Genomic DNA, 24,983 nt, shown 5'->3' with positions numbered 1-24,983 from the left:
AGCAGGGAAACATGGAAGCTCACCCTCTCATTTTACAGCTGTGCTTCTTAACATACTAAGACCTGCTTATACAGGAGGTGCTGTCCTGAACCTGTTTTTCTTCTGTGCTTGATTGTCAAATGCAATCTAGCAAGCGGGGCTTGACACGGTTTACCGTATTTGTTGCAGTCATCACCATGGGGCTGGTGTATCTTGGCTTCGTTCCCTGGTCTGATGACAGCAGCGCAAGGAGCTTTCCCCCAGAGATGTCTCCACATGTACAGGCTTGCAACTCTTAATCCAGATGAAGGCAGAGGCCACCCTTCATATCTTAAGGGGGGGGGGAGACGTCTGCCATGCATGCTCTTCCAAGCACAGGTTCCTTTTTAGAGGCTAAGCTATGGCCAGTGCAGGCAACACCAATGTCCTCCCTGTGTCCTAAATGTAGTTGTAGCTGGAAGTGTCAGCTAGACGTCCTGTGGTAAAACAAACAGCGGCACTCCCATAACCCGGCTTTGGGATCAGGGTTGCCTCTGAAATGTTCTTGTCTCCTGCAGTTGGCAGATTGCAAAACTGCCTTCTGTTAGACATGGAAGTTGCTTTGGTTAGTCTTTCAGTGTCTCAGTATAGGAAACAAACAAAAGTCATTTCTGGGTCCAAGGGAAGTCATGGAATGGACGTTATTGTGCTATCTGGCCGAGACACCAGTGTCTTTAATCTACTGTTGTTAGCTGGGTCCTGTGAGACTGTACCTCCTCTCACCCCTGAGCATTTGCTGGTGCTGATGGAGATGACATGTGGAGATGAGCAGGTTCCCTGCATATGTTTCAAAGGGAGTTTTGGCACTGCCCATCCTAGGGAGGTAGCCACCAGCTATAGGAGCCTGAACAGATGCAAGGAGGTCTTCTGCAAGGTGATTTTCAAAACCCCTTTAAACCTGGGTGGGTTTTTAAGCAACCACAACAAGAAGAAATCTGATTTACCATATTGAAATCAGTAACGATATCAAAGCATTTAACATCCTGCACATAAGCAAGGATGAAAGTAGCTCCATCATAAGGCAGAATCTGAAGTACTTTCACTTGCATTAAAATCAGTTGCCAGAGCAGCCCAACAGGTATTTCTGGGGTTGACGCAACACACAAATGTCTGGGTGAAACACATAGAGTTTCATTTTACCTGAGAAAGTTCCCTTCAGTCAGGTGCAGAGTTGCTCTGGATTTTTGCTTCTACACCTTGCAGAGTCAACCTTCAGTGCTGCCTTGTGGAGCCAATTTGTCATCAGGTTCATATGTGAAATCCGGGGGGGGGGGGGGAGGCAGATGCACAAAGTTGATGCAAATTATTTTTTCCCTTTTATTTTTTTGTTGACATCATTTAAGATGTTTTCAGGTGTCATTTTTTTTTAAAAAAAACCCCAAGGCTCCATTTTAGAGGTTGCCGAATGTGTTTCTCCACTAGGGGAGGGGGGGAGTCACAGGGAACATGCTCCCCTCACCCCAGAATTGGAGCCCTATCCAAAATACGTTCCCATGTGTGATAGACTGCAGTCAAACTCGAATATATTTTTTAGGTATCAGTGCAATCTCCTAGAGAAACGGGAACTTGGCCCAACCTCAGCAGTTCAGCAATTAGCTAATTTTGAAGCTAATCCCCTGAGACAGATTTTTTGATGGAATTCAGGAACAGCTGCTTAAATGTCTGGGAATTAGTCAAGAGCAGCAAGGTCACTCATCAGCTGGCTGGGAGGCCTCTTTATTGGAAGAGCAGGGCACCTGGGGCACAGCATTCTGGGAACATCTCCTCTGCAAGGCCCAAATGGGCAAGAGCACCTAAGCCTGTTCATGGGGGTTGCACAGGAGAGTTCCTAGTCAATTGTGCCCTAGTCCGTAGCCCCTGAGAGGAAGCAGCGCAGCTATCTAGCTAGCTAGTAATCCTGAACTGGTATGAAGTTGCTGGACCTTTTCATTGCTGTGACATGCTCATGGGAGGTGGTTGTTTTCTGGAAGGTAGCTGCCACAGAGAAGCCCCAGAGAATGGAGAGAGAGGGTTGTCGGTCAGTAGTTTAACTTGTGCTACCTAGGAGTGGGGTGAGATAGTGTGCCTGTTTTCACCAGGAAAAGATGACCCTGTAAGAAAAGACCAACTCTCACTGTTCATTCTCTCTCTCTCTCTCTCTCTCTCTCTCTCTCTCTCTCTCTGGTGTGTCTTGCCAGCTCTGCTCTTGACATTTTATCAAGCAGCATCATGGTTTGTAGCACTCTGGTTATATTCAATCAACAGATTGCCTCTACTGTGTTTTCAGATGCTGCTCAGTATCATAATTGTCTCTCACTTGACAGAGATTTCAAATGTCATGGAGTCTCTGCAAACAAGTGCCACTAAGTAGATATTGTGTGTTTGTGGTTCTCCTCACCCTCCTTTTCTTAATGCATTAGGTGAATGGCTGCCTGTTGGATCCCATTCCCCCAATGATGGGGAGGAAAGGATGCCAGTCCCTGCCAAGCAGTATGATGGAGACTTCCATTGATGAAGGGATAGAGACAGAGGGAGAGTCTGAAGAGGATCCTGCTCAAGCGTTTGCAGCCCTGCAAGCCACTCGCTGTGGGAAGAGGCGTCACACTCTGGCAGAAGTAACCAATCAGCTGGTTGTCATGCCAGGCACAGGTAAGTAAGTGGTTCAGGCTGGAGCCTAGGAAGTTGGAGTGTTGCCACAGCTCAGCTGGTTCATCCTTCCCCACCCTGGTGCCCTCCAGATGTTTTGGGCTTCAGCTCCCATCCAAACAAGTCCCGTCCTGCCTGGGGCTAATGGGAGTTGTAGTCAAAAATATCTGAAGGGCACCAAGTTGGCTGGCTGGTTGCGCTAGTCCAGTCCTGCCCTAGGTCAGGATAGTACTCCTTATGTGAATCCACCTAATTCCAACTGTGGTATGTTGTAGACTGAGAGCAGGTGCACATGGAAGAGGGGAAAAGCTTGTTTTCTCCTGCTCTGGAGGGTAGGACTCAAACCAATGGCTTCATGTTGCAAAAAATGAGATTCTGGCTAAACATCAGGAAGAACTTTCTGACAGTAAGAGCTGTTTGACAGTGGAACAGTTTCTCCCCGGGACGTGGTGGACTCTTCGTTCCTTGGAGGTTTTTAAGCAGAGGTTGGGTGGCCATCTGTCATGGATGCTTTAGCTGAGATTCCAGCATTGCAGGAGGTTGGACTAGATGACCCTCAGGGTCCCTTCCAACTCTGATTCTATTATTTTAAAGGGCCTGTGGTGGACTTCCAGGAAGAGAGAAGTTTGGTTATACACTGAAGGCAACTTGAGGCAGAGGGTGGGGGGATTTTGAGGTCTTGGCCTAATTTTCATACCTCACTGAATTTAGCAGCCAACAAAGACAAGCGCTGTGTGCACGGGGGGTGCAGTTATTACCTTGGAGCCAACAATGAATTTGCTTTGTAGGAAGATAAGAATGATAAATGTACAGATGGTTTCTGCTTGTTTTGCCAAGCAATCTCATGACAGTGTTCAAAGGCTGGGAAGAGCAAACAGTGTCAGCTAAGGAGCCACCAGTTAGTGAATGTTTCATAGCACTGGGAGCCAGTGGCATAGCCCCCAGGAGAACATCTCTCCATCATTCCTGTGCAAATGGGAGGAGGCTGCTGTTCCACCATCACTTGAGAACTTATTGGTGCTTGTTCAGTAACTGCGGTGTGTGTGTGTGGAATTCCTCCACCCTCAAATCTGCTTTAAAAAATCACAGTGGTGACGCAGCAAGAATCATTCTGCCAAAATTGCTGTTGAGCAAACAGCGTCTGTGGAGACACCAAGAGGGTCATAATGTAAACCAGTATACAGGAGAGTTTCATTGTAATGTTTAGAGCATCGACCTTCATATGCCCTTGCTACGTTCCAGCCTCGCCACGTACACAGTGAGTGTATATATTGCGATAAGCAAGGCTGGAATCGCAGAGAAGCAACTGCCTGGCAAATGCTCCTTGTGACTTCATGCGAAAGTGTTTGCATGATTTTTCCCCTCTAAACGTGAGAAGGTTGTGTGTGCTCCTTTCCAAATATGTGTCATATCTGTTCACAATTGCTGTAGTAGAAAAGCAGTATTCAGCTCCCAGTGGTTTTTGGGCAATTTTAAGAAGAAAACCAAAATGACTTGTCCTTAAAAGGCGGCTTTTTCACTTTTCAAATGTGAAAATAAAAAATTCCAGGTGGTAGCATATTTTGTCTGACTGTGCCAATTCACACGGCCATCTGCCATCGTTATTTGAACCTGCCTGTTTCTGCAGTGTTGGAAAAGGGCTAAAGCAATGCAGCCTTGCTCATTTGGAGGCTATCTTAACATGTTCCAACTAGCCATTAGAGACATGGCTTTAGACACAGCTGCTTAGTTTGCTTTGGTAGGTAATTACTCATTCTACTTACTATGGATTTTCCTGTGTTCTAAAGGGAAAGTCTTTTCCATGGATGAGAACCAGTCCTTGAGCAGCGTCGACTCTGAATATGACATGGGATCCATCCAGAGAGACCTCAACTTTCTAGAAGACACTCCTTCCCTGAAGGAAATGGTACTTGCCAATCAGCCAGCTCCTAGGATGACACCTCCTTTCATAGGCCTGAGACCCGCTAATCCCGCCATGCAGGCTCTGGCCTCCCACAAACGAGAGGCCCACAACCGTTCCCCTGTCAGCTTCCGAGAGGGGCGCAGAGCGTCAGACACATCCCTAACACAAGGTACCTTCTGTTAAGAAATCAAGGTGTATGGGCTGCAGCTGTTGGGGCAGGCAGTCTGGGTGGGGTGTGCCCTGCTACCTGGGTTAGGCCTATTGCTTTTGGGGTGGCCCCATAGTTGTCCTGGCAGCCAGGAAGTCCTGAACTGCCCCAGTTCTAAACTGACAGATAAGATATGACTTCAGCATATAGCAAGAGCTATACAACAAAGATGCTAGACGTATGGACGATAAAGGTATCAATGACGACTAGCCATGATGTCCAGGCTCCATGTTTAGAGGCAGCAGAGCTTCTGAATACCAGTTTCTGGAAACCACAGAAGGGGAGAGCGTCCTTGTGTTCAGGTCCTGCTTGTAGTTTTTCTGTGAACGTCTGGCTGGTTGCTGTGAGAACAGGATGCTGTACTAAATGGGCCACAGTCCTGATCCAGCAAGCTCTTCTTATGCTCTCATTTCTTTTTGGTGGTGGGAAGGAGAGGAGGGGATTGTGGGACTGTCTCACAGTGCAACCTACTAACAAGTAACCCTTATTGAGTTCAATTGGAGCTATTCCTAGGAATAAATGTGTTTACTATTGCAGCCTACATATTCATCTGTTTTGTTCAACCTGTTGGTGTTCCCTAGTGCAGTGTTTCCCAACCTTGGGTCTCGAGCTGTTTTTGGACTACAACTCCCATCATCCCTAGCTAGCAAGACCAGTGGTCAGGGATGATGGGGTCTGTAGTCTAAAAACAGCTCAAGACCCAAGGTTGGGAAACACTGCCCTAGTGTACATGGGCCTCTATATCAGGGTGTCTCCAGCTGTTTTTTAGACTACAACTCCCATCATCCCTCGCTAGCAGGACCAGTGGTCAGGGATGGTGGGAATTTTAGTCCAAAAACAGCTGGAGACCCAAGTTTAGTAAACCCTGCTCTATATATACCTTCACCTTTTTAGAAATTGTATGTGGATGTCCTGGAAATACATGTACATCACAGGTGCAATGAGCAAAACCCAAAAATAAACTAACAATTCAAAGCAGAGGGCTGCTCACAATCTTAACATCCAGGGATTGCTTTCCTTCTAAAAACTGCTCTGCCTTGTCCTCAATCCAGGAATTGTGGCATTTAGGCAGCACCTTCAGAATCTAGCCCGAACCAAAGGAATCCTGGAGCTTAACAAAGTCCAGCTGTTCTATGAACAGATGAGGTCAGAAGATGAGCCTGCCTTGGCCTCCACGTCTCCCCATCTGCAAGACCTCAGGAGTGGTCCCCAGCAGGTATGCCATTTCTGGAGCATGTTTGCTATAATCTCTTGTGAGCCGTGTAGTCTTGCAGCCCTCCTTAAGCTACTCCAGCTGAAGCAGCACAGAGAAGTCAGGATGTGTCGGTAGGCAGAGAGAGGAAACTTAACTGGGGCACCTGCCACACAAGAAGCCAACAAATCTGAGCTGGGTGTAATTTCTTAGCTTTCATCTGGGTTTTGTTACCATCTTAAGTTCTGCATTTCCAAATCTGAAACCTCTTGGTGCCGGGGTGGGTTTGATTGGTGTTTGGAGTATAGGAATGAGGAGGCTGTGGACCTCAGGTCTGTGTGGGAGGGGTTGGGAGTCTGTGTGGGCCAGGCATTTGCAAAGCATGAGTCATTAAAAGATTCCTACTCAGAGGAGACCCATTCAAATTAATAGACGTGGCTGACAGGCTCATTAACTTCAGTGGAGCTACTCTAAGTAGAAGTTAGTTGGATAACACCAGCAACCTGTGATTTCTCTAGGAAGCAGGCATCACTCACAAACATGCAGGCTTGCTGACCACACTTGGGGATTTTGAAACTTCTTTCCAGCCTGGCTGGATGGCAGAGGGTTGGACCTGGATTCAGGTCATTTGCCCGGCTCCTGATCTGGCTCTTGTTTCGATGGACTTTGCTCCTTGTCAGAGTTTTAAGTGGGAAATGTGGCCTCTGGATCAGCAGAAGGTCTCTACAGCACATTCATCCTTTCCCTCTTTCTCTCTGTCTGTCTCTCTCTCTCCCCCAAGGAGGAAACACCGCAACAGCAAGACGCTGCCTCTGCTTTTGCTAACGGCATCCATCCCCAGTTGCTCTCCAGGCGGCAGAGCTTAGAAACGCAGTACTTGCAGCACAGACTCCAGGTATGGAAGAATTAGGCCACTTCAAACAACACAGAAGGTTATAGGGAGTGCTGCTGCCTCTCCTTCACTCTCGTCTCCCCACTAAAATGGGTCGAGATATAAGACACACTACTCTCCCCTCCTCCAGGGTTTCAAATAACAAAGCCATGGGGCTCTCGTGGCCGGCTGCACATATCATGGCAAAACTAGTTGTGATGGGGAGCAGTGGGCTTAACAGCAAGCTCAGTCCCTACATTACTTCAGTGTTATAGCAGGACTATAAAGTGTTGTGCATATGATGTTACAGCAAGTCTTCCTTGTTTCAGAAGCCCAGTCTGCTTTCCAAAGCTCAAAACGCCTGCCAGGTTTTTTGCAAGGAATTACCCCGGAGCCTGGAGCAGCAGTTACAGGAACACAGGTGAGCGAGAAGGCAGCAGCGCCCACTGGTTTGGACCTGCTTGTATATATAAGCTTGCTTTAAGAGTCAGGGGGAGCTTAATTAGGATGCTTTCCCACCCACCTCCAGATTAATGTGTCTTTGGATGAGGGCTCACAAGAATGCAATGCTTTATAGCATAAGAGGGGTGGATGGTTCCCAGGTGATCTCCCACAGTTGCTGCTCAGTGCATGTATGCAGGCAGCACTGAATTGTCATGGGTGTGCTGCCCCATTCTCCTTGTCAGCAGTGTTTCTCTCCTGATTGACTTGTGAGCCAGTCCGAAAAGCAGGGAAGGAATTCATGTATTTGCTTCTTGCTTCAGGCTGAGATGGCGCTGCCTTGTAGACCTGGAAACTTCCAATGCAAAATTTGTCACCCCAAGGTTCTCCCAAAGCCCCCTTCAGCTCATTTTGTACATTTTCCTGCTTTTAAAATCTGTGTGTAAAAGTGCGTATTGCATAGAATTAGAGCAGCGGTGTTTGCTCGTTTGTCTACCTTGGTTTCCTTGATCCTTAAAGAAAATAATTCGTACGTTTTTAAAAGGACTTAGTTTGAATTAATCTGGGGGCAGTGCAGCTGGTAGGTTTTCTGATCCTTGCTGCAAGTGGAGGTTTAGACTGGATGTCAATTTTTTATGTCTGATGCTAGAATCCTTGCCTCTAGAGGAGAAGAAAGTGGCATGGCTTTTAAGAAACTGGCTGAACCAACTTTTCTTGGTCTCTCTCGATCCAGGTTGCACCAGAAGCGGCTGTTTCTCCAGAAGCAATCCCAGCTGCAGGCGTATTTCAACCAGATGCAAATAGCGGAAAGTACCTACCCCAGACCAAGCCAGCTGCCCCTCACATGCCACGAGGAGCAGCAGCCACCCCCCCCTCCCCAGTTCAGTTTGGTGCAGCCCCTGAGCCCCGTCATGGAGCCTTCTGCCGAACAAATGCAATACGACCCTTTCCTTAGCCAATACCAGAAGCTTCAACTTGACCAGCCACCCTCACCCCCGATCCACGGTTCCTCTCGACTGCCCTCGCAGATCCCCCTGCAACAGCAGCAGTATCCCTATCAGACTTGCGAATTGCCCGTTGGCACCTCGTCTGAACCAGACTATGCCAGCCAGCATCAATATCCCCTGGGCCCGACCCAGCAGAGCAGTGTAGCAATGACCGACAGCCGGCGGAGTTCTGACCCTCCTGGATCCCAGTCTAGCTACGAGGCGTTAGGCCTGGTGGAGCTGCCAGGGCTCTTTGATTGTGAAATGATGGAGACTGTTGACCCCCAACATGGTGGCTACGTCTTGGTGAACTAGCAAGTTTTTGGAGTGTTGCGGATGGAAGGTGGATTGTTTGAAGTGAAGGACGGAAATGCATGTGGATTTCCATGTACGTCCCATCCCTAAAATTCATGGTTTGTGACCCAACCCTTGACTTTAACAGATGACTATACAAACCCTCCTAAATTGGTACTAGCAGGGAAATGACTGAGCATCACTCGCTCTGCAAGGAAACTCGATGGCAGGGGTTGTGGAGGCAAGGTACTGCACTTTCGATAGAAGGGACTACTTTGAAAGGAAAGAGGCGACACACTTGCAGGGAAGAAGGAGATCTGCAAACCATGCAGCCCCTGTCGGAGGAAGCCTGGAAGGGATCAAGAAGAGTAGCAAACATGGGACGACACCTTGCTACTTGGCAATAAAAGCAATACATTTTTCATTGGAACGCTGCAAAGTTGTGCGCTGATATTGAAGCAAATCAGGAACGTAGCGTGCTGGGGATTGAACAACCTTTCTCTGAGCTGCTGGTGTAGAACTTGACTGCAGCTGATCCTCATAGGACTCACATGGCGCCTCTCACAATCTCCACTTCTTCTGTTGACTCTCGCCAGGAAATTCCTGATCTTTATGAACCCTGACAAGCCCCTGGATCTTGTGACGAAAGGGTCCCTATACCGTTGTCAAAAGAAGGCTGGAGTTGGACGTCCAGGATTTTCATAGAACTTAAGTGTGTGTTGGAGGCCCCTCCAGAGATCAATGGACAAGAATTGGGAGGTGGAGGTGTGGGGGTGGGGAAAAGCCAGGGGTGTGTGGGGAGGCTATACAATGTTGCCCCTTGGGGGAGCATGGGGGGAGCTGTGATCACTGGAGAAGTAGTTATAAGCTGCCCTTTGTTGCTTTTCTGTTTTAAAAGAAGAAGCAACTTTACTTTGGACTAAGCAGTGTGTATTGCTTTTGGTTTCTTAGGCTTTGTATATTTCGACAGTTATTTAGGGAATTAGCATTTTAAGGACGAAACAAAATGAGCTTATCAGAAAACCCATGTGAAGTGATAGTGCTGTGCCTTTTTGGGTTCATTTTGAGACTCTTACGCTTTTTCTTTTTCTTTTTCTTTTTCTGAAGTAGAAAATACCCCCGTTTATGTCCATGCTGACGCCAAAGTCCCTTCAGAGCTCAAATTCCACCATGTGGAATGCAGGTTTAACGTTCTCCTTAAGTGTTTCTGACTTGTTCATCATTAGTATATCTGAAATGTTAAAAAGTATTACAGCAATATTTAGGATCAATAACTGTTGACTTGTTAACCACTTCAACAGGCAATCTGCTCTATCAAGCGTTTGGTCGAGACCTTTTGCGATGCATGACACGCTGGCCACAGAACCATAGGAAAGAATACAGAGGATCCCTTGAATTTGTCACGTAAGAGGATTTAGATAATAATAAATGCCGTGACAGTGTTAGGAAAGGCACTACGGGTTACTGAGCATCCTGCTGGGAGCAGATGAAGATTTAAGCACAACACAGATTTGTTTTAAGCACAAAGAACAATGGATTAGCAAAGTTGATCTGGCTGAAGACAAATGTAGGCCTGGTTCTCAACTGAGGGGCTCAACTGGCACCTGAGCTGCACCACTTTGGGCTGCAGGTGTGGCCGTGCCCCATCTGGGCCCTTCTGGGTGTGGGGCAGCAGAGGGAAGGCAGCTGACAGGAAGCAGCTGGCAATAGGACCTCTGCAGCAGCTACCACCTGTTTTCAAGATATTCAGATGCTTTAAAGAAAAGAAGCACAAACCTCAAGCCCTCTCACTCCCCAAGTTGCTGAAATGGTGCCTTGTCAGGCTTCCCAGTTTTCTAAACAAAAGGTTCCCAACGGAGAACTTCCAGTTCAGCCCTAATTTGGAGGGGGCTTGTAAGGGGGAACATTCCATCCTGTGAGCCCCTCTCCAGCCCTGACCCCTCCCTACAGTCTGAAATGGTGCAGCCCAGCTTGGTGGTGAGAACTGTGCCTCTCTTCTTCAAGGGGAAACTTTACCCCTCCCCTCCCGACCCATTTTCGTCCACGTGCCGCATTCACACTGTGCGATGCTTAAACTTCCCGTTTTAATTGCCACACCAACTGTTTGCTCCTAGCTGCTGTCTTTGCCATTAATCCCACCCCCACCCCCACCCCCACCCCCGCCTCAGCCAAGTTTTGAACTCTCAGAGAAATGAGTGACTTGGAGACAGGCTTTGATTCAGCAAGGAGCTGTGTCCTGAAGAGACCTCTTGCCTTGCGGAATTCCTTCCTGTGGACAATCCTTGCCCTTAGGAACCGGGACCTTTGGGTTCTTGAGAGGCGAGCCAGGAATTAATAACCTTCTGTTGACTTGTAAACTGCTGAAGCACGTTGACTTAAGGTGCTTTTCCCGCAAGGAAATCCTTTCCTGCTATATCCTATGCACTTTGAGTGGGGAGGAGAGGTCAGCCAAGCTGACGCCAACTGCCTTATTTCCTTGTAAGCAGTGGGAGGAACCCCCACTGGCCCTTGAGACCTGCCCACCCAGCTGCTAACCTCTTACTTTATTCAGTTTGCATATGGTGGTGGTGCTGTGAGCAAGCTTAGGTCAGCCATTCCTCTCCCCTTTGCTCTGTGGAGAAGGCAACCTCAGCCTTTGGACCCTGTCCAACCCACAGAGGCTTTTCACCGGGGGCATTGCAGCAATGGTCTGTGTTAGCCAAAACCTTGATGGGCTGGACGCCAGGTTCAGACCTTGTGTTGTCTATTCTACCCTCCATGTTCTTAGTCTCCGGAGCTGTTTCCCACAATAGGAGGAGGCTTTCATCGTGCGTGGAAGATATAAGCGCTGGTACTGTATGTTGGTGGTCCTTGACTTAACGCCCAGGAGATTCGTGAGCTGGCATCTCCTTTGCAAGACGTTACTCCGTGGCGACTGGGGAGTAAGGTTTGTTAGGATCCCAGCTCACGTCCTTGCAGAGGGCAGCCGAAGAGCAGAGATCCACCAAGGAATAATGTAGCTTTGGCTTGCACAGCTTTTCCTTCCCCTGGGTGGGGCGGGGGCACCCAGAGCACAACCTGTAGCCAGCCTCAGGAGGTGGCTGTAGCTCCATATCCAGGTGCAGAGAAGTGATAAGCATCACTTTCCTTGGCAGTCGCTTTGTACCTCAGCAGATGGGGCAGAAGTTCTGAATGTTGAACTATATCAGGCATAGCTAACCCCTTCTGCTTAACAGCTTGTGTTTCGGAACATTTGTTGTCATTTATATTACAACAGAGGAATCCATTTTTCTTAACTCTACATATCCTTAGCGCACTTGCCTGCCTTCTCTCTCTCTCTCTCTCTCTCTCTCTCTCTCTCTCTCTCTCTCTCTCTCTTAACTGCTCCTTCAGAATAGCCGCTTCTGTCGAGTCTGCTGTTGATGTCTGTTGTTAGAGGATTTGTGTATACTACTGTATAACAATTACTAGCTTTATTAGTTTTAATACAGGTTCCTTTGAAGAGACTTTGGTGAGATGTACATGGGGCGGGGGGGGGGGTTAAACAAATTTTTCATATGGAGACAAGTGCAATATGTGTGTGTGGTACGTTCTTTAATGTATTTTTTTAAGAAGAGTTAAAAGGGTTTTAGTCTTCGCTTTGGGAGAAATGCACTAGTTTGGTCAGCGCCGGTTTTTGGCGCATCCATCTGTAGAATCAACATGCAGTTGGTATGCTGGACTCTGTAAAAGCAATTACCGTGTATTAATGCAAAATAAAGAACATGGACCTTCTGGTTTTTTTATATATATACACATATAAAAAAAAATTAGTGAGCTGCAGTGGCCTTCTCTGTTCCTTTGCATGCCATGTTTGGTAGCCTTTCCCCTGGAGGAGATTCTGCACGCACCTGTAGGCAACAAATTGAAAAACCCGATTCTCAAAAGGCTTCCTTCCCAAGTCCTGTAAGAATAGTCAGCCACCTTTGGGTCTGGAAGCAAACAGTGAGAAGAGTTTTTACTTTGCAGGCAGCCTGCCAGAAAGAGACTGAGCAAGGAGTGATGTCCTGGACTGCAGAGGCATTTTCTCTCTTGGGACTCCACACCTTCACCCCTGGAAAATAACCAGGCTTTTTAAGTTGCAATAGACTTTGAGCGGTCTTTGTGGAATTGTCAAGTTGCCGGGGTAGAGCAAAGCTAGGAGACGGCTGAATGCCTAGCTAGCACTGGGGCAGGAGGGAGTTCCTCTGCCCCTTTACCTTTAGGATCAAACCATTAATGGGAAATATATTGTTTCCCTTTCAGAAATCTAATGTGTGGAGCAAATCTCACCCCTGTTTCTCTCCCTTTGCCATGCCCTGACCTTCCCTCCTAATATATTTTTGGTGCCACCACTGGCAGGGAAGTGCAGACATATACTCTGCAGAATATATAATATGTAACATGAAAAGCAAACCACCTTCTTGCCAAAGTAGTTTCTTCAGCAAGATGTCAAGCGGCCCTGTTCAATTCACGCTCTGTTGTTGACATCGGGGGGAGGATATTATGGTGATGAAAAACAGGAGCAACATTACAAGATGTCATTGCAATGATTCTCCTTTTCTTGTACTTTCTCTCCATTAGGATATAAATAATTCTGTTTGCCGGATACGATGGGAGTTGCAAATGGATTCCATAGATTAATTGGGGAACTTAAAAAATAATAAGACTATATTCAGACTTGTTTTTCAGTGCAAGCCAGAGCCAGGCTTTGCAGAGAAGTCATACGCTAATCAGAAGCTACGTCTAGCAAATCTGAGACATTTGATAAGCAACAACATCTGTGTGTGGTTATATAAAATCTTAAGGTCTCTCTACTCAGTAATGTGTGTGATGGAAGAAACTGATTTGAGAAGTTGAAGGAAGAAAATATTAACCATTTGTAATCTGCACAGGAACATACATTTATAGCAGGCTAAACAGGTCAGGAGTTCAACTGTGTACATGGCGGCTCCTTTAGCCCCACAGCATTGGCAGGCATGACCTGAGGAGGCTACTAATTGCAAAGCAATGCCCCTGTCCCATTTCTGTCCTGCTTTATCACTGGTATCCATTGTCTCCTACGGCAGGGAGTTCCACCATTCATTGGCTGCAGTGGATGATGGGGTTTTTTAAGATGGCTGTGTGTGAATCACTGTGTATACCTCCCACCAATACATTTGCCTATGGGGGAATATTTGCAATACGTTATGGGTTTTCATTTGTAAAGCACAGGCTCTCATTTTACTAACAAGCTAGCCAAGCAGAGGTTTTCCGGAACACCTTAGAGCAGCCTTCACCAACTTGGCATATAAATATGGCGTGATGAGCACAGGCTTTATCTACACATTCCTAGTTGGAACTTACTTGCGAGAAGAAGACAAACCAGTCATATTCATACTGTTTGGCTTTGTAAATGCACTTGCTATCCTGACCAACTGCTCTTTTGGAAGGTTGCTCTTAAGATAAAATGATGAAGGAGACTTTTTCTCTGAAACAAGAATACCATATTTTTCTGTGTATAAGACTAGGTTTTTCCCCTAAAAAATGAATTCAAAAATTAGGGGGTGTCTTATACACGGATACATCTCTCCCCCATTTTCTTAAATCTGAGTCTTATACATGGAAAAATACAGTATGTAGACTTGAGCTCTTTCTCTGAACACATCATTGTTAATGACCATATCATGTGAGTTCTTTTAAAATCCTCCATGTGTTAAAAAAGCGATTTAATGTCTACATTTGAAGGGGACAGACATGTCAGTTGTTTGAAACCTTTCCCTCAGATTTTGGAACATAAATAGTAGCAACCTGTCTTTTTTTGCAATAATCCATCTAGAGTTTTGGGGAGGGGGAGAATTGGCAACAAGAGCATAGAAGGAAGCAAATTAAACCGGGAAGGCTATTTACTCTCCTAAATAGTCCAAGATGACGCGCTCGCTCGCTCTCTTTCCTTCCTCTGCTTCATGCACTGTGCTCTATATAAAGGGCTAGCCAGCATTTTCAAGCCAGTAAAACGATCAGGTGCCTTATATCCTGGAGGCTTCTAGAGAGAATGGAAGCGGAGAATGTGCTCTGAATGACGTCAGCTGGGTAAATAATACCCTGCATTGAAATTGCCAGAGTATGCATTACCCTTTCAGCGAGGCCCTGCTGAGGCCATCCTACTGCAAAGAAAACTGCACAGGCCAGATGCCTTTTTCTGCAGTATATTTCTTTTCTCCTTTTTTTGTACAGAGTACGAATTCAAAGGAGCGGAAAAGAGGGGGAAGGTGCCTGGAGAAACAAAATCTGCCTGTGCTCAGCGTGGAAACACCTTGGGCAAGAGACATTTTCACTGGCTGCTTTCTGTTTATCTCAGGACTGGTCATGCAAAAACGGAGAATCAGCCGGCCACCCATTTCCAAATTCAGCACCCTGAAGACTGCACATCTCTGTTCCTCGCTTCTTTCTCATTTAACCCCGGAGAATAACAAGGAAACATCTCTGTTGCTCACCTGTTTCTAGCCTCAAAAGTTTCCAGATAACTTCCAAGTTATTAGTTAACCCAGATTGTGGAAGCAGAATAAATTAAAGCAATATTAAATATTACCTAACAAATTTGGATTCGGAATTTGTGCTTCCTGGGGAAAGAATCCATAAAGCTCAGTGTTTGACTGCTGCTGCTTTACTTTATATCAGCTTTGGGGGAGCAAGTAATGATTGACACCGCCCCCCCAGGCCTCTCTTCTTTTAGAGGCTGATGGCTCTCTGGATAGAAGGTAAAGGTAAAGGGATCCCTGATCATTAGGTCCAGTCGTGGCCGACTGGGGTTGTGGCACTCATCTCGCTTTATTGGCCGAGGGAGCCAGCGTACAGCTTCTGGGTCATGTGGCCAGCATGACTAAGCTGCTTCTGGCAAACCAGAGCAGCCACGGAAATGCCTTTTACCTTCCTGCCGGAGTGGTACCTATTTATCTACTTGCACTTTGACGTGCTTTCGAACTGCTAGGTTGGCAGCAGCAGGGACCGAGCAACGGGAGCTCACCCCGCTGCGGGGATTCGAACCTCCGACCTTCTGATTGGCAAGTCCTAGGCTCTGTGGTTTAACCCACAGCACCACCCGCGTCCCTACCAATCTGCTTATACAGCACTTCAATTTGCATCTGCAAGGCAGTGTAGAAGTCTCAGAGAAAGGGACGCTGCTCCTTTAGAGTGCACCTTTTAGCAAGAGAAATTGGGTGTCAAACCCTTTGGCTGGAGAGTGTTAAACCCTTCAGCTCTCTCATTCCCCCTTGCCATTTCCTCCAGCTGCTAATTCATCTCCGACCTTCAACAAGTGGCAATCACCTAGGCAGATGTGTTGGCATGGCAACGGCTCCAAGGAGACGCTCTGCTCGCACTTGCCAGTGCCTGACCCACAGTCACCTTGTGCAGGAAGAGAAGCTGCGGCCCCCTCTCCCCCCACCCCACCCCAGGTTACGTTTACAGCCACACTTGGATTAGTGTGCATAATGCATAAATCTCCATCTCTGCAGCCTTGCATGCAGCAGCCACAACGCACCTGGGGACTGGAAGCAGCGGGGGTTGTTCCCAGAAGAAGCAAAGAAAGCAGTTGATATTCAGTCTGGCCATGTATCAAGATTCTTGTTCTGGCTGAATCAACCCGTCACAATTAACGCTGGTATCTCTGTGTTGTTGATGTAACTGGGAGGTGTTAGGAGAGCCTTTCAACCCAGCACTTCTTAGCATATATGTGTTGGCTCAGTAAACCTTACAAGAACACTGTAAGGTAGACCACAGTCATCCCTGTCGTGGAGGGGGCGTTACTTAATTGACACAGAAAATCCCACTGGTGAGCTCACAGCAGACACAAGGTTTGAAGCGCAGACATATCGACTCATACATAACTTGCCCTCTTAGCTGTTGACGCTGCACCAGCTCCCAAATCTGACGGCTGAGACTTGAAACATGTAGAGTTCAAGAGATCAATTTTCCAGATACCGGCTGTGAACCTTGATGGAGATTATATGCCTGCAAGCCAATAATGAATAAGCAGAGGAGGTGAACTTAGAAAGGAGACTAGAAAAGGCTACGTGCCCACATCTGTCCTGAGTTGCCCTTAAGTCTGGGCTCTTGGCCACTGACCTAGTTGCTGTCTCTTGGCCTCAATGTTGCGTCTGTAAAATAGGAATATATGACCTCTCACATTGCTGTTGTGATTGCAAAGACAATAAGCACCTTACAACTACTAAAACGTTTTACCTCAAGTGAGCCTCTTTGGATCGGCAGAGGGGTCTGAGTTCAAGACCAGTGAATGGCCAGGAAGTGTTTTGTGACTTGCCGGTTGAGGTGGGTTATTTATTGACACTTGCTTTTCTCTCTCTTTCTTCCAGTGAGCCTCAAGCTCTGAGGGGTCCGCACAGCCGACACTCCCTGCCAGAGCAAGCCTGACATCAGCAGTTGCCAAGGAAACGGGTTTATTATTATTTTTATTATTATCAAAGCCACGTTCTTTGGAAATTTAACAAAGTGCACATCCGTCATCTCCCTTTCTTGCCACTGTGGGGGCTGGTATCTTGGACAACACCCGGCTGGCATCGTAACCCCTCCAAACAACATAACATGTTTGTCCTTAGAGTCAGTGACTGCCTCTGCAGGCTTGCTGTGAGCAAAGGGGGGGGGGCATTTGGCATATTGAGTGAGTAGGCTTCTGCTTTGGCTGTCCCTGGTGGATGGGGGGGGGGCAGCCATGTCACCTGTCACTGAATCGTAGAAAGGTAGAGTCAACTACCTGAAGGAGCAGCCTTTCAGACTGGAAGGACAATGCACGCACACTTTCTCCCAGGTAAGTGGAGTTACAATGGCAGACTAAACTTTCCGAGTCAAAACAGCCTTATAGCCAGCTTTATCTAGAAACAAATACTGGATCCATTAATCCATTAATAACATTAAGTCCTTTCAAGCATGTTGGAAACCCGATATATTTCTGTTCTCACCCTTCCGTTTGGGCGTTCCAAGGCTGTTGCTATTTTTGTGTGGGTTTCCATCACAAACTGGCCAAATCCCGGCTGTACAATTACGGTTGATGGTTGATGATCAGACTTTTACCGTAAGGGAAGTGAGTGGGAAACATCTTGGAAAGTGCAGGCCGACCCTTGCTTTGACGCAACCTCATCTAATCTCCCCACAAATTGGGATGAGTACTCAGCCAGCAAGTTGTTCAGAAGCATGCTGTGATTCCCACTGTCTTACCACATAAATTTGGGGTATGGGTCTGCCCAGTAGTACTCTGGCTGGTTATCCAGATTTAAAAAACAAAACAAAACCACCCTGCAAAGCAATTTACACGCACTTTGTGGTAAGAGGTTGTCTGTAGGATTCAGCCACTGTTTCTTTCTGACTTGACTCCTGGACTTGATGAATGCAGTCCCTCGTTTTCTGAAGGCCATTCGTACATTACGTGTGTCCGACACATATATTCCTCTCTGTGCCAGTATGCTTTTATTTTCTCTTTCTTGTTCTCCAAAGGGCTTACATCAGTGTTTGATTTTTCAAATCTGAACCCTGTGGGAACTGCAGCTGCTTAGAAAATGCAAGCACCTCTGCTAACAAGAGTTCTCACAATAACCCTCCCTTTTATACCAAAATTCCCAGGGATGCTTTGGAAGCCAGTATCCTTCCAAGTCATCTTAATGTTGTAAGCTTTCAGGCATCCACCTCTACAAAGCAAGGAATTATGTGGATATGGGGGGGGGGGTGTTCTTCGTACCACCAGTTACAAAATATTATGATCATTCCTGTCTCTGCGTGTTCTCCGGCTCTCGGCCTGCAATTCTTGCCTCATGCCCCCGATGCACTTCAAAGCCCACTGGCTCCTGTTCCTGCCTCTCTTTTATCAGCTATTTATTTATCCTTGTTCCAGTTCAAAGTCCAAAACCTTCCAGTCTTGTTTTGTTAACATTTTTCCCCCTCAAAAACAAGCGCATTTTTGATAAACAGCCAGCAGGGCTGGGCTGAGCGTTCTCTTTGTGGTGGTACCAAGGAGAATTTATTCTGGCACTGCGAGGATCCCATCACAGTTGCTCATGAGGAGCAGCGAAGGTTGAGCAGCTCCCCTTCTCCCTATTTGTTCCCTACTTAACATGCATGCCAGACCTCTTTATTACTTACTGTGTTTTGAAAAATAGGGGTCAGGCAAATGGCAAGCCCTTATTGGGGAGCACAGTACGATCCCCATAACACCCCCTTCTTCACATTATTAAAGAACGAAACAAAAAGTGAATCTGGTATTCTCGATGCCACGAATAAACTATTAAAGGTATAATAAAACACCAAGTGCCGTTCAGTGAAATTAGCAACCGGAAGCCTCTGGCTCGAGAAATTTCCAAACATTTGGCAGCCAGGGAAGTAGACATGGGCAAATACCCTTATACCAATTTGTGCCAGGAATGAGGGATTTTATGCAAGGGGCTCCCCACATAAAGGGACATTTGAGCAATGGTTTAAAGGAAGGAGAGGTGGTGGCCCCCTGGCAGAGGCAAGGAAGGGGCTACCGCTGCTTTTGCTTCTCCCCAATTCAATCCCTGGGGCGCGGCTGGCGCTGTGAGTTAAACCACACAGCCTAGGACTTGCCGATCAGAAGGTTGGCGGTTTGAATCCCCGCGACAGGATGAGCTCCCATTGCTTGGTCCCTGCTGCTGCCCACCTAGCAGTTCGAAAGCACGTCAAAGTGCAAGTAGTTAGATAGGTACCACTCCAGCGGGAAGGTAAACAGTGTTTCCGTGCGCTGCTCTGGTTCGCCAGAAGCTGCTTAGTCATGCTGGCCACATGACCCAGAAGCTGTACACCAGCTCCCTCAGCCAATAAATCGAGATGAGCGCTGCAACCCCAGAGTCGGCAACGACTGGACCTAATGGTCAGGGGTCCCTTTACGCTTTATCTTTAATTCAATCTCTGGTGTCACCTGGTAGGGCTGGGAATGCCCCATCTGAAACCTTGGAGAGCCACTGCCAGTCAGTGCTGGTGAGGCTGAGCTAAATGCATCATTGGTCTGGCTTGGTAAATGGCAGCTTCCTGCATCTTAAGGGCCACATATCTCAGCAATGGAGGGTTTGCTTGCCCACAGAAGGCCCCGCTTTCAAATCCCAGCAACTCCCATTAGGACTGGGGAAACCTCCCGTCTGAAACTCTGTGGAGAGCTGCTGCCAGTCAGTGCGGGCAATGCTGAGCTGGAGGGACCAGTTCTCTGACTCGGCATATATAAGGCAGCTTCCTCCCTTTGTCATTTATGTGAGAGAGCAGGCGAGTTGCACGCTGCGAGCTGTTTCCAGCTGGCAAGCTGCTGCAGCCCCGAGCCCAGCGCGAACTCATTCTTTCCATCTACAGCGAGGCTTCGCAACAGCAGGGGGATTAATGCAAAGAGGCAGCTTGCTCGGCTCCCTCCGTGCTTCACCCACCAGCTCATCGCCCCCATAAAGAGGGAGGGGAGGTCGTCACTGGAAAGTCAACGTTAGTGCTTCAGACAGAGAGAGGTAGCCGGGCAGGGTGACCTGTGGACAGAGAGCAGGATTGTCTGTTTTTCTCCTGCAGAGTGAGCGGGCCGAAGTTGTCACAGCGCTCTCTCGGATGCGAATCCAGAGGGAAACAAGAGCTCTTCTGAACGCAGATTGAGGCAGCAACTGGGAGGCAGCCAAAACCAACGCTAAGGCCTCAGGCTCCCTGGAGAAAGGGTCGCTGCATTCCTGGCGGCTGGCTGGTCACAAGGTGAGCCTGATGGTGACGCAACGCTGTCTGTTTACTGCCAGGAGCGAGCCCAGGAAAGAGCCTGCCCTGAGCAGACCCTTGCGGTGCCAAGGCGAACTGAGGTCAAGGCTCCTCCTTCTGGAAGCCAGGCAGGGGGTGACGAAAGACCGTGCTAAGGAGGCAAGGCCTCTCAAGTGCTGTGAAGGTGGATTTGGTGGGATTTCCCCCTTTTATTCCAATGGCCTAGTGTGTTTTGAGCATAGGGTGTTTTCCAAAGGGGACAAGTGCTGGCTGGTTCTCAGGACCGGCCCGAGAACTTCTGCTGAGAGGGGGAAGGACAAATTGCATATTTCACGCCTGTAGGGTGGAAGGCAGGGAGACCAACAGTAGGTGGCGCCAGAGCCAATGAAAGTGGAGCCACCCTGAGCTCTTGTAGGTTGAAGGCAGACAGGTTGCTGGGGCAGTGCCCCCTTTTCCCCTAATGCAGCAGCCTCTACTGCTCACAACCCCTTCCATGCACAGACTGGCAGGTGGCTTTTCAATGTTGACAATGTCCTCTGCTGTACCTGAAGGCAGGATGAAGAGCACCTGTCACACCTCATGGTCCACATAGCTCTGTCCTCCAGTACCACCACCACCACCACCCCCTTCCCTTCCCACCCCACCCGAGTGTTGCCCGAGCTTCCTCCCTCTACCCAATATTAGAGCTGGCCCTTCTAGTTCCCCAACTCCAGATTACTTCTGTCCCCTAGTGAGCCCAATGAGGGGAGGGACGGGATGGGAGTGATTTGACCTCTGCAAATCAACAGACATAGTGGCTCTTGGAAAGTGTCAGGCAGTGGGGTTAAGGGGAAAGGATTATCCATAGATAACACATTTTTCAGCAGCTGTGAGATTTTATCGCGTGTTATTTTGCTGCCTTCGCCTTTTCTTCTTTGAGATTAAGAAATCCACAGGGCGAACCTCTGGATCCAATGCTTTCTCTGGATGAGTTAGTTTTCTATGCAGTTGGGAGTGTTTCCCCACAAGGGACATTAAAACCTGGACACACACCCTTGGCCTCAGGTGGTATATACAACCCAGCAAAAGCTTCCCCATTGATTTTATATATATATATATAGAGTGGTCTGAAGAGGGTGACTCTTTGGTAAGTTATCTTGATACTTTTTGAGAGATTGAAAAGTTGTATTGCAAGAAGAGAGAACATTATGCTGCAACCATAGAACAGCAGAGGGTAGGTATTTTGGGGGAGGCAACAGCTCTGCTGGAGCGGTATGTTTGCACCACAAGCTGATGCCTGCCATGCTGACTCACAAGCTTAGTGGGCACAATAGATTGTAACTGGTGTGTGAACTGCTGTAGAGACAACCTGGAACCTCCTCAGAATTTGGTGCTGGTCCAGAAACCCCACCCTGCTTGTGTTCCAGGGTCTGTCAGTTTGATTCGTAATCCAGATGCAGCTGCTTTGTTGTTATGCTTAATAATGTTAGGCAGCCCTGAGGGAATGCACAATGTTTCACCCATTAGGCTGAATACACCCTGTTGTAAAACACACTTCTGATTCTCTTAGTAAGACCTCCTTTGGGCAGCCCTGCAGTGAGAAGGTTTCTCTCACTGAGAAAAAGGTGTAGAAAATTTGGTCATAGATCATTGGTACTCTGCCTTGAATGCAGAAGGCCCTGGTTCAGTCCCTCCCAACTCTAGGTAGGGTCAGGAGAGAACCAGTTCTGGTTGATGCCCATTGAGACCATTAGGGCAGAAACAAAGCTAACAGGCAGCGCAGCCAGAGCCAATGGCAGGTAGAGACATCTCTTGATTGGTTGCAAGCAAAAAGGTAGGCAGGTGCAGACTAGCTGAGGTCAGAGCTTGGTAAGGCTGTGCCCTGTTAGCCCTAACAGAGTAGCCTCCACTAGAGGTCACCCTGCCTGAAACCCTCAAGAACTGCTGCTAGTCAGTGTAGACAATGCTAAACTAGATGAGTCAATGGCAGCTTCATATCAGTGGACCCGGGTCACTAGCAGGAAGGAAATACTGGCTCCAGGTCTTAGCTGCAAAAGGATTCTTTGGTCATTAATGTGATCGCTCAGAAGTCGGGGAGGGGGTGTGCCCAAGCTTTAATTGAAGCATGCAAAGTCAGCTTTTTATTGCAAGTTCCTGATAGTGACAAATATTAAAACTCGGGCAACAACAAAGTTCTGTACTGGATGTCAAAGGTTAGTTGAGCTGCAGGAGAAGAGGCATTCCTAAGAAGCAAAGAGCCTCTTATTTTCTCTGGCCAGCATCCCCTAGTTGAGAACTGTGGTAAAAAATAACTGATCTTTATGAGCAGATCTTGTATTGAGGCAGCAGTTTCCTAATCTAATAATAGGCCCCGAGCTTGTTGATGGCATGATTCATGCTGCATTGCATAAACCAGCTGGAAGGGTCGCTCCAGTCTCCAGAACATCAGCTCGAGACATCGTGACTAACAAAACTCCCAGCTGCTCTCTGCCTTTCTGTACATAGCAAGGCACACGTGAGCCTCTTCTTTGCCCTACTGAGCAAATGGGGACGGAGGCCACACATGCACGGTTGCACCCATGTGCAAAACTCTTGTGGTGAGGACGATATGCCTTCATGCAGCCTGCTTTGTGTAGCAAGATATTCCTAGCTGTTAAGGAGGGTTGAATTTTTTTTGCCTTTTGCAAAGCTGTTACAAGGCACAGGAGAGCACAGCTTTGGGGTGTGGGCAGCAGAGAAGCCAGTGCTAAGTTTTGAGAAAATAAAGTCCAAGGTACGAGATTGGCTCCATTATTATCAAATATTGGAGGTGTTTAATCAAGACAGGAAAATTGGCTTCCAAGTGGAGAAATCAAAACTAGAAATAGAACTGTTAGAACCCAATACTAAGAATTTATCAAGAATGTATAATCTGTTGTTGAAGTGGAATACACTAGATGAGACAGTTAAATCAGCTATGATTAAGTGGGCACAAGACATTGGTCATGATATTATGTTTGCTGACTGGGAACAGTTATGGACCACCGGCATAAAATTTACGGCATGTAATGCCTTAAGAGAAAATATTATGAAAATGATTTACAGGTGGTACATGACCCCAGTCAAGCTTGCAAAAATTTATCATCTGCCCAATAACAAATGTTGGAAATGTAATGAGACTGAAGGTACCTTCTTTCACCTTTGGTGGACTTGCCCAAAGATTAAGGCCTTTTGGGAAATGATTTATAATGAAATTAAGAAGGTACTTAAATGTACTTTTCATAAGAAACCAGAGGCATTTATTTTGGGCATGGTCGGCCAACTGGTGTCAAGGAAGGATAGGACTTTTTTTATGTATTCCACCACAGCAGCAAGGATTCTTTTAGCAAAGTATTGGAAGACACAAGAACTACCCACACTGGAAGAATGGCAGACGAAAGTGATTGACTTTATGGGACTGGCGGAAATGACTGGCAGAATCCGTGACCAAGAGAAAGAGACGGTGGAAGAAGATTGGAAGAAATTTAAAGTATATCTTAAGAACTGTTGTAAAATTGATGAGTGCTAAAATGTCAAGGGAAAGGAAAAAATAGAATTATAGCTGTAATTGATTGATGAATTAGGAGAAGAAATTGAAAAAGAAAATAAGTTATTATTTAATTGGAGCGAAGGGTTGTTGAAAAAATTTAAAACAAGGATGCAGAGAGGGGGAGGTAAGGGGAAGTCCGAGAAAGAAGGTTTATGAAAAAGAGGATTTGAAATTATACTTGTTTATATGTTTTTGTTTGTCTATGTGTGTATGTTATTTTGTTTTAAATTTGTGTTGGAAAATCAATAAAAAATATATATATATAAAAAAAAGGAGAGAAGCCAGTGCTGTTTAGAAGGACTAAAAGGGCAATCAGCAAGTACAGTGTTTAAATGGGACCAGCACTCTCCTATTTCTTCTCTAAAGTATGTTAAAAGGGGGAAAAAATCACCAGATTCTGAATCAGGCCACACTGGAGATCCCAGGCAGCCTCTGCTGTTTCCAAATAGGGACCAACTCAGCTGTGGAGGGAGAGGCTAGCAGCTCTCCTTAAGTCTGTTTCTGACACAACCCTTTCTCTTCTCCTCTTCACAGCTTTGCCCAGCCACATCTCCTGCCCTTCCTGTGAGGATGATGCGACGGTTTTCCAGATTCGCAACCTCTGTGTGTTGTTCCGGTGTTGGGGTGGAGATGTTCATTCAATCCCACTTCTGGCCACCCTGGTGGCAATGAATCTTCAGCCTGCAGCCCTGCTCCCATGTGAAATATTTAGTTACGTTATCTTTTGTGGAAAAACTTAGCGGCTGCATTTTCTTCCTTACAATTCAGGTGAACAAGGTCAAGTGACCAAAATCAACTCATTTGCTTCTGGGACTGGCTTCCTCAAACATTTCTTCAGAATAACATGTTTTGTGATTTTTTTTTAACATGCGTAAGTTTAGGGTGAAAAATCATCTGCTGCCTCCCACTTCTTCAGGGCCCCCGGCTAGATGCATTAGCTGTACATGGTGAAGGATAGTCTCATTGGATGCTTAAAATGTCAGCTCTAGCCTCAGAAGGGAGACCTTGGCCTTCCCGTCATGAAATAAATCACCTGTTGCTCTCACATGTCGTCAGCACTTTTCTCATCTACTTTTGAGGCTGTGGATGATGCAGTTAGACTGGAGCTTTGGGTGCATGAAAGACAGAGAGAGACCAACACACACACTTTCCTTCCACACCTAAAACTGCATTTGGG

The 24,983-nt window shown here is 47.0% G+C and overlaps 1 protein-coding gene across 2 annotated transcripts in view; it reads left to right on the top strand.

Annotated features, from left to right (window-relative positions):
• SIK2 (salt inducible kinase 2) overlaps positions 1-12,291 on the top strand; it is an 80,753-nt gene extending 68,462 nt beyond the window's left edge. Inside the window, exons 10-15 of one of the 2 annotated variants that reach the window (XM_081843090.1) lie at positions 2,418-2,646; positions 4,431-4,715; positions 5,807-5,970; positions 6,728-6,841; positions 7,150-7,238; positions 7,992-12,291. In XM_081843090.1, coding sequence (XP_081699216.1) covers positions 2,418-2,646; positions 4,431-4,715; positions 5,807-5,970; positions 6,728-6,841; positions 7,150-7,238; positions 7,992-8,559 — 1,449 coding nt within the window. In that variant the 3' untranslated portion in view covers positions 8,560-12,291. Of the gene's footprint in view, positions 1-2,417; positions 2,647-4,430; positions 4,716-5,806; positions 5,971-6,727; positions 6,842-7,146; positions 7,239-7,991 lie in introns of both variants that reach the window. The other variant, XM_081843089.1, reaches the window with a different exon arrangement.
• The last annotated feature ends 12,692 nt before the right edge of the window (positions 12,292-24,983 follow it).

Source organism: Podarcis erhardii (assembly GCF_964252035.2).
Source record: "Podarcis erhardii genome assembly, chromosome: 16".
Lineage (NCBI taxonomy): Eukaryota > Metazoa > Chordata > Lepidosauria > Squamata > Lacertidae > Podarcis > Podarcis erhardii.
This window is presented reverse-complemented; position numbering and strand designations above follow the sequence as displayed.